Below are 9,268 nucleotides of genomic sequence, written 5' to 3'. Positions count from 1 at the left end.
TCCCTACAGGTTGCAATTGGTTGGGATGAATTATTAAGGGATGATCCTAGTAAAGGCATCTTTATAATGGAGTTAGAAGATGAGGAAGAGGAAGCTGATGATGATGGTCAGGCAAATGATGGTGAGGTATGATTGTGATGCAGATTCCATGAATGATGATTATAGAGTTTTATTAATTTCTTGAACAGACAAAAATAGGTGGAGGGTACCCATTCCCTATCCCCTTCAGTCCGTCTGCATGTTGATGATAGACCAGTGAACTAATTACATGACCATTTCATTCCTGAGAGCTCTTTGAATGTTTCACCATCTTCAAATTTTGTGCGTGGTTGATGGTTGTCCTGTAAACTAATTACATGTCTTTATTACAAGGACATCGAAGCGTGGGAATTTCTTGACACCAATGCTAGTGCTTGGGTGTATTTTAAAATTGTGTAAAACAATATACCTTACTGTGAATCTACTGATAAGCTTGTAGAAGATTGCCAGTCATTAGTTGTTTGCACATACATGTTATTGATCCTGTCTGCACACTTGCAATTCTGATGTGTTTTATGTGGAGGTAGTAGAGTTACAAAAAAACTTGAAAACTCTGCACCATCAAGCTGTTTGGTGACAGCTTCAATGTAATTGTTTATGAAAATCATCTTGTCAGCCTCTACTTGGTTTTAATTCTTGATGGTGCTCTTATGCTCCTTAATTGTGAGGTGAAATATCACCATCTGCATTGATATTCAAGATATAGTCTCAACAAGTGAATGTGTTAAACAATTCTCATTCCTTGATGGTTTTAATGTGTTCTATTTTTAAGTGTATTGGTCAGCATACATGATAGTTCCAAATTGTATTTCTACCTTCTTGTTTTGCTGTCCTAAGGGAAACTAATATTCTTGTTATTTTCCCAGCTTCCAAGCACGTTAACTCTCAGGAATTTAGGTAAAAATGTCACTGCTGACTTGCTGGATAGCTTGATGATACAATTTCTCGAGCATCTTGAAGCCTGTGCAGAGAAGAAGCGTTTGAGTGAGGTATTATCTGAAGTTATATTCATCACGTCTGTATTTCATTAGGTTACTTCATAAGTAATTTTTTCCCTTGATGTTATAGGTATTTGAAACTCTTTTATCTTCATTCATGGCAACTATTTTGAACACTTACAAGTCCAAGTTTTCTCAGGTAAGCCCGTGTTCTTGCTTCCATGCTTATGTAAATGGTTGGGGTATGTGTGTTCTTGCTTCCATGCTTATGTAAATGGTTGGGGTATGTGAAGTCTGCTGCGATGTTCATTAGATGCATGGCTTTTCCCTAGATCAACTAGTAGGGTCCTGAAGGAAGACTGAAAAAAAGAGAGGGGGGTGGGGGAGTGTAGAAAGAGGGCTGTCTGTTAGCATTTTTAATAGTGGGTATACATTTTGCATTTCAGGAGGAGTGCTGTTCTTATTTACTTTTTTGTTTGTGCTTGCAGTTCACGATTTTCTATGCCTGTGCACTTGATCCTGAAAATTGTGGTGTGAAATTTGCTCAAACACTTGTGGATTTGTTCATATCTACTTGCAACCCACCAGTTACAAGGTAATGTGGTTTTGGAAGACATGGAGATTAGGTGACCAGTATTTTTATGCATTAATTTTGACAGGGTTGTTCACTCCGGAGTGATATTCTTTTGAGGCACTTGGTGTGTCTCCAAACCTTTTTCCCTTGTGATATGCAGTCCATGCTTTCTGTTACCCTCGACATTAAGTTTTAAAATAATGTTAATTGTTGCATAGGACACGATTGCCATGTTGTCTACTGATTTTTAGTTTTAAATGAATAATTTGCATGTTTGATACAGGATGAGTGCTGTAGCTTATCTTTCTAGCTATTTGGCTCGTGGGAAGTTTCTATCTGCTGCCTTCGTCATGAACATGTTGAAAAGGTTAAGAGACATGCTTAAAATTCTATCTTTGAACTCCAAATATCAAGTCAATATTTTTGTGGTATTTTTGCAACAACTCTATAATATAAAGGAAAATAATTGAAGATAATTTATTTAATCTGCTGCTTGTGTTTATGCTGTTTCAGGCTGGTGGATTGGTGTTTGAGATATTGTGAAGAGCAGGATAGTGACATGAATCCAAAAGCACATAAAGTTTTTTATTCTGCATGCCAGGTATATGGTTGCTTTGACAATAAGTTCAAAAGTTGTCTTGACATGGCTGATGTATTTTTTTGATATGATCTATTTTCCTTTTAGGAAATATAAGTATGGACTCTGTTAATTTTAAAATGTGGGTTCATGATATCTTGTAATAGATAGCCTTTTTTTTTTTACTTCTATTATACGAGGACATTCCATCCTATAGACATTTTATTACATGTCTATCTTCACCATTACTGCTTCAGCTACCAAAAGTGAAGGTGTTAAAACACTGAAACTGAACTGCTTCCTTTGCCTTGAGGCAGCTTCACACGAACCACCACATTTTCCAATTTATAGTGCTTATCTCTCTGTAGTTCATTGCTACTTGGTAGTCCTGCCACTCCCACGACTACTACTGATTTGTTGCTCCATTATTGTTGCAACGTTTATGTTGTTTGAAATTGCACATGTTGGAGTACTGAACCTTTTCTTTCTATCATTGCAAGATCTATTCTAATAGGAGGTTCTTAATTTATGATATGATAGATTCTTCTCGGTGGATGCAGTTGTAAAGCTGATTTATTGATGTTTTTTTTTTCCTTACTGCAGGGAATTATGTATGTGCTCTGCTTTCATATGAAATCAATAATGAATGTTCCTACCCTCAAATCACAGCTCCTCCTCATGCCTATAGAGCCAATATTGAAGCACAAATTGGGGCCATTGGAGGTGAGTGATGTTGCCTTAAAAATAACCACCGTGTCATCCCCCAACTACATTTTGGATAAAAAAACCTTGTGTTAGAGGTTCTAAACTTGTATTGGTTTTGTTGGATTAATAGGTCTGCTTGCCATCAATTGTAAATGAGTTTCTCAAACAAGCTAAAGCAGCCCATCTGTTCACCATCTCCAAAGCATTCATCTTCGAAGATTTGCTGGAATCAGATCTTTCTAGGGATTTTGGTGGGCTGGAGAGGCTGGACATGTTCTTCCCATTTGACCCATGTTTGCTGAAGAAATGTGACAGGTTTGAATTTTACCTCTTACATGGACTTTTCTTTCAAGTCATTTTTTTTTACAGGTTCTTCCCAATATTCAACAGATTTGTAAGTCAAGTCACTATAACAAAGTAAATTATGACAAGTAAAATATTCAGGGGTATGAAGGAAGCGATTTTTGGCATAAAAAATAGATATCGTCATCTGTTTAACATAATTTGCTGAGAAGTTTCATTTTGTTTGTCCTTGGAATTATGTCAGAGGTTTCATCCGGCCACACTTTATATACTGGAACCATGTCAAAACTACCTATGATGATGATGAAGAAGACAGCAGTGACGAAGACATCGCTGATGATTTTGGGGTTCTGAATGAAGAGAATTTCATGGAAGAAGGGATGGCAAGGAGTTTTGATCAAGATATCGATCTTGATGAATTTGACTACGTCATGAACAAGATGTCCATCACACCTAAGAATACGTCTGGTTTCCACTTTGGTGGTCAACGAATGCCTTCAAAGATACGACCCTCAACAAGTCCAGAGTCCTTGTGATACGCCTGAAAGCACAGAAAAGGAAAACTGCATCTCACAAGTTAATGAACATATTATTTTGCTTAGTTGCTCGGCTCACCAAGTTTGGGGTTGGGTCAGTAGTTTTGATTTTTGATGGTGCTGTAATCTATTCTTTGTCCAACTTCCTCGAACATTTTGTGAACTTATCGTATCAGGTTACGAATTTTGTGTCAATTCTCTCTCTTGTGCATTGATTTTTCAGTCTGAACATAAAAAGAATAGGGAAGAATGTTGTTGCCAAGAAAAATTAGAGAACGAACGAGCAACTATTTAAGCTTTGGAGGGAAACGGCTCGTGTGACCTATTCGTCTAAATTTCCTGTTCTGAAGACTGGCATCGGAAACATGATTCAAATGATGAGCGGAAAAGAAACAAAATTTAATTGGATTATAAAGTTGGCTACAATTAGCTAACAAATTCACAAGGTAAAGCAAATTTAAAGGATGTGGGGACCTGGGAAAATAATTTTGACAAGGTGTGTTTTAGCGTTTATCGAAATAGTAAAATAATGCCTTCGCTCTCATAAAAAAAATAAAAATTATATGGTCCGTTAAACATTATAAAATTGACAGGACAGCTAATTTTTTTTTCTTAACATATCTTTCATAATATTTCACTCACAACACAATAAAATGACTTTATTTTTTTAGTAAAATCAACATTTCCTTACTTTGTGTTGGGTTTATTAGTAACTTTTTTTTTTTTTTGATTATCAAGTAGTCTTTCAGATAATTTGATATTTATTAAATATATATAAAAAAATAATTGGCATGTGCATTAAATACATCAGTGAGTAAATCATGCTATATGCTATTGTGTTTAAGCAGCACATGCAAAGGCTAATGTGCAGCTTTAACTGTAGCTTTAGAATTGTTGCGGCATCTTTTTTTTATTTTAACTTTAATTTTTATTTTTTTAATTACTATCTTTTTTTACTTTAAATCCTTTTATATAATTAAAAGTTTTTTTTCAATTTTATCTTCCAATATTTATTTGATTGTGAATTAAGTTTCATGGTTTTTTCAAAGAGGGTATTTTCAATCTAATGATCCAAGTCGTGAGTTTGAAAAGTTAACATTAGTTAACATCGTTTTTTTTTACTTATTTTTTTTCAGCTTTCATTATCCAACATTGTTTTTTATTTAAAAAAATGAGTTTCATGATTTTCTTCATTTTTTTTCCTATGAGGTTTCCTAATCTCATGACTTAAATTGTGAATTTAATGAATTAATTTAGATTGACTTGACTTTTATTACTCGGATTACATATTTGTTATGCTAACCAGGGTTGATTTAGATATTTTTTTTAATTCAATTTCATCATTTCCTATTTAATAGGTCAATTATTGAGCTACATTATTTTTTTACTTTAAAAAAATAAAATTCCAGGCTATCGTGATTTTTTTTAAAATTTGACCGATGTGTTGTTGTTTTTTTTTTTATCATTTAATTAAAATAAAATAAATTTATTTAATATAATTGAGTTTAAAACACAAGTCGTGAATTTTTTTTTTAAAACGTCTTTGAGGTGTTTTAACATCTTTTTATAGTCCCACAGCTAGTTAAAAACTATTATTTGTAAACATTTTTAGAATAAAAATTCAACGGTAATATCAAAACATATCGGAAGTAAAAACAGTCATTTGTGTTCATGTCAAAGGGCCCAATCAAGATACAAATTTATGTTAATCTCTTTGAAAAACTGTTCCAGATGAAGGGAAGCAGAGTAATAAATTCCTAATATATATATGCAAACATCTTCTGGGTCTAGTTTATCTCCAAGGCATATTTAATATAAAAATAAATTCCTATTAATTGTTGTTGGTAGTGAAGGGTCCAATGCTTTGGTTAAAAGAGAATCTAGGCAGACCAAATGATTGACTAAGAATTTCATGGGATGCCGAGCTTCCAACTGCTGATGATCCTGGTACAAGCTTTGGTGAAGTAGACAAATTTTGAAGTCTATTCCATAGCTTGGAATCTTTCTCATCTTCTGAATCTGCAGTAAAACTAGCAACAATAACCTACAAACACAGCCAAATCTTAATGTCTCGGGAATAGAATGCTTTGAAAGTTGTAGCCATAACAAAATAATACATCTAAAGAAAAAAATAAAATATTGATCGGTATTAAGATGAGATATTCTGAAACTTTTTATTTATTTGAAGGTAGCATTCTTGAGCTAGCTTGCATGGATCGAGGCAGACCATTTGTGTTGAGACCTGAGACTGGAACATCCAGTAACATTCAAGTAATAGACTTACATTCTACAAGAGGGAAAAAAGCGGTTGGATGCCTTGTTGGATTCCTTGATGAAGCAGAGAACAAGCTTGCAATTCTAAGTCCAGTACAATTGGATCAATGAAAAAAGAATACAATTAAATGCACCATGAATGGAACAATTTTGCACGGATTTCTTACTGGGTAGAAAAGATAAGAACAACAGTTTGACCTGAAAAGGAGAGGCAGCTCTTAGAAACCACCAACTGACCTAGCTAATGCAACACGTAAACCACCAGTTCTGTGGTGCTGACCATTGATCTCTGAAAGGAAAGAGGATCCAGAAAGTGACAAGATTTCGAAAAACCCTAGCAGCACAGGCAATACAAGGAAAGTTATAGGATGCTTAAGAGCAAAACTCTTGCATGAAATCAAAATTCAGAATCACAAGTATTGACTTTTAGTAAAAAGGTTGATTTTCTTTTTTCTTTTTTGAAATTAAATAGGTGAGTGATGAGGTTCACATAAAACCCCACAAGATCAAGTTCTTTCCCCGACCGATAGGTGAATTAAGAGATTGGAACTTTTGGACTTGGGTTGCATGAACACCTACAAAACAAGTCCTCTTTGTAGATTGTGGAGGCCTTCTAATGATTAAGTCCGTAAGCAAACAATTTTTTTTTGGAGCCAAGATGGACTGTGTTCACAGAAGATGTAAGGATAGAGATGATAAGAAGTTGAAGACGATGCCTTTTGCCCGAGTATTGTCTTTCTGAGCTCTATGTCCACATAGTATGTCCATTTTAGAGATGAGCTTCATGAGCTTGTTGGGTCAACTAGGGCTTTTAAGGAATTAAGCTATCCCTCCCCAGTTCAAGGGAGAAATGGGTCACATGGGCCCCAAAAAAATGACACGTGTCTGGGTTTCATTACTCATTAGGGTTTTGATCTTCTATGTTTTATGGGTGTTTTATGTATAGCTCGGAGGAGTAAATCCGGAGCCCATCAGCACGATCATTCTTTCTTTGGTCAAGGGTAATGGGGAATCGAAAGAAGTAAAAAACGAAAGGAAACCTCGAGGCAATGAACAAGCATCGGCTTGTAGAAAAGGCTAATTAACGGGCCTGCACTAAGGCCTATATAGTGACTTGTTGACTCCATGGAAGCATCATGAATGGGCAGGGAACCATCTTTATACGAGGAGAAGACTATTTAACCAAAAAAGAATTTGATTCCAAACAACACGAGGAAAGTTTAATGAAAGTGGCATATGGTGTTATAGAGTAGTCAAAAAGTAACAGCCCACCATCCCTTCAAACAAAGGGAAGCTAACGAACACAAAAGGTAAAGAATCTCAACATAGCTTTGAAAAAATGCGATCACGTTTGATTATAAACAATCTGATTTTGTGTTGATTATCAAGCTCACTAAACAATGTTCAAGATGGAGAGCACATCATCAAAGACAGAGGTCATGAAGCCATTATTCATAAAAGCTGGCATACCTCTGGTTCTTTCTGTTGCTGGTTTTGTTTATGCCAGGATTGTTCTAAGAAGAAGTACAACTGCTAAACGTTTTCCATTGCAAACCACAGTAAGTCCTGTATTAGATACCATTGATTCTAACGATGATTTTATAGATGAAGCAAGCATTCATAGTCTCCAGTCTACATCTTCACCCATCAAAGATGATGACCAGGAGCACATGATCACAAGTTCCCAGGTTTGTAGTTCCACAGTAGCTTCACATATTCATTTCGAAGAGGAGATATTAGGACTAAGAAACGAAATTGAAGAGCTCCAAAAGAGAGAACACAGCTTGGCGATGCATTTTCTTCGCTATCGTGTTATGAAAGAGCAGGATTCTGTGCTTGAGGAGCTTAAGAACATGTTGTTATTGGAAACTGCTCGGGTCGAGTTCTTGGATAGGGAGATTTCATTAATAGAAGCTCAGACACAAGGGTTTGAGAATTTCATGGTGGAGTGTCGTAGAGTTCTTGAACAGACTGAATTTGCTAAAAAGGAAAATCGGTTACTTGAAAGAAAGGTAAAGAAGCTTTCGAGAAGAACACGAGAGCAATCACGCGTTATAGGTGAAAAGAACGCAAGGATTAATGGTTTAGAAGCAGAAATAATGAGATTCTGTGATGCGCTAGAGATGAGGACGAATGTTATCAAGAAATTGGATGATGAAGTGAGGGAATTTGAATCTGTTGTCAATCGACTACAGGAGGAGATGAATGATCTTCTGGTGAAGCTTGACGCAGCAGAAAGTCCAGCTTCATTGATCTCAAAGGTCGATTTTTATCTTTACCTTGTACTCTGGTATAAGTAGAACTACTATACAACTAATAGTCTAGATTTCTACGAATTATGTGAATGATTACTATATGAATGCCATTGGATTAGACTGAAATTTGATGTAAAAGTAGGTGTCTGTTGCTGATTTTTCTTGGTTGTCGTAGTCTCAGATTTTTCAGTTCTCTCAATCTGCAGATTGAAGCAGAAGGAATAGGAATGGAAGATTATAATAGGCTTGTAAATGAGCTAGAACAACTACACAAGGACAGAGCAGCTGAAACTACAGAGCTTATTTACTTAAGATGGTCAAATGCATGCTTAAGGCACGAGTTGATGAGAAGTCATGGACAACAACAGCTACAGATCGAGGACAAGAAAAACTACTTGGAATTAGAACTCGAAGTAGGTCGAGAAATTGCAGAATGTGACTTGGAGCAGCAGCAGCAGCAGCATGAGGACCCTTGCTTAGGTGTGGCCAGCAGTAGTAAGACGTATTCAAAGAGGAAAAGGTTGCTAAAAAAGCTTAAGAAATGGGTGGAAGGGGGTGATGAAGGCATGCAATCAAACATGGATGAAAAAGGAAAGCATGAAATCAATTGCTTTGGAAGGCATTCTGTTTCAGAAGGGGCCGAGGAAGACCACCTGATGTATTCAAGGAGGTCTTGTTCTAGTGCATGAAAACTACCTCAATAACAAGCTGTCTTGCTTGGAGAATGTTGCTCTAACCATATGGAAATAACTCATCATGTTTAATGAATTAAACAGACACAATGTGGGTGGTGTTCATTATATCATATTACATTATCTTGCTTTAATGTGGCTGGTGTTCTAACCTTTTTTGGGGGAGGATATATTATTGGACAAAAAGAAAACAGAAACGGGAAAATGGAAATTTTCTCCAATTATATTATTACATGGGATTTCAAGAATTGAGAAAATATGAGAGAAAAAAAAGTGGGAGCTGTTTTCCATGAAGAAAATTATTGTAAGATTAGGGATTTTGAATTTTTATATTTTAAAATCTTAATTCCTTTCTTGTTTTTGTTTACACGACGC

At 35.6% G+C, this 9,268-nt stretch overlaps 2 protein-coding genes and 1 long non-coding RNA gene across 4 annotated transcripts in view; 2 read left to right on the top strand and 1 right to left on the bottom strand.

The window, feature by feature from the left end:
* Positions 1-3,875, top strand: part of LOC105124005 (RNA polymerase I specific transcription initiation factor RRN3 protein) — a 6,582-nt gene extending 2,707 nt beyond the window's left edge. Inside the window, exons 8-16 of the mRNA XM_011023826.1 lie at positions 10-126; positions 906-1,028; positions 1,108-1,176; positions 1,466-1,572; positions 1,835-1,918; positions 2,065-2,152; positions 2,732-2,851; positions 2,964-3,148; positions 3,381-3,875. Of these exons, the coding sequence (XP_011022128.1) occupies positions 10-126; positions 906-1,028; positions 1,108-1,176; positions 1,466-1,572; positions 1,835-1,918; positions 2,065-2,152; positions 2,732-2,851; positions 2,964-3,148; positions 3,381-3,672 (1,185 nt within the window). The 3' untranslated portion in view covers positions 3,673-3,875. The remainder of the gene's footprint in view (positions 1-9; positions 127-905; positions 1,029-1,107; positions 1,177-1,465; positions 1,573-1,834; positions 1,919-2,064; positions 2,153-2,731; positions 2,852-2,963; positions 3,149-3,380) is intronic.
* Positions 1,093-1,459, bottom strand: LOC105124004 (uncharacterized). Its single transcript, XR_841981.1, has 2 exons — positions 1,265-1,459; positions 1,093-1,223 (listed from the first exon to the last, which is right to left on the bottom strand). It is a non-coding gene; the product is annotated as an uncharacterized LOC105124004 (long non-coding RNA).
* A 3,195-nt stretch (positions 3,876-7,070) lies between the features above and the next one.
* On the top strand, positions 7,071-9,027 carry LOC105124003 (CHUP1-like protein). Of its 2 annotated transcripts, XM_011023824.1 has the most exons (3): positions 7,071-7,256; positions 7,336-8,207; positions 8,408-9,027. In XM_011023824.1, the coding sequence occupies exons 2-3, from the start codon at positions 7,347-7,349 to the stop codon at positions 8,888-8,890; spliced, it is 1,344 nt and encodes a 447-aa protein (XP_011022126.1). In that variant the 5' UTR covers positions 7,071-7,256; positions 7,336-7,346; the 3' UTR covers positions 8,891-9,027. The 2 variants fall into 2 exon arrangements, with proteins under 2 accessions (XP_011022126.1, XP_011022125.1); XM_011023823.1 differs by having other exon boundaries at positions 7,071-8,207.
* The last annotated feature ends 241 nt before the right edge of the window (positions 9,028-9,268 follow it).

The sequence above is a fragment of the Populus euphratica genome, unplaced genomic scaffold (assembly GCF_000495115.2).
Source record: "Populus euphratica unplaced genomic scaffold, PopEup_1.0 scaffold12.1, whole genome shotgun sequence".
NCBI lineage: Eukaryota > Viridiplantae > Streptophyta > Magnoliopsida > Malpighiales > Salicaceae > Populus > Populus euphratica.
This window is presented reverse-complemented; position numbering and strand designations above follow the sequence as displayed.

Excerpts from the sequence above, each read along its gene's own strand:
- LOC105124003 (XM_011023824.1), top strand. The coding sequence starts at position 7,347 with ATGTTCAAGATGGAGAGCACATCATCAAAGACAGAGGTCATGAAGCCA. Across the intron at positions 8,208-8,407 it reads CAGCTTCATTGATCTCAAAG|ATTGAAGCAGAAGGAATAGG; the intron begins GTCGATTTTTAT and ends CTCAATCTGCAG.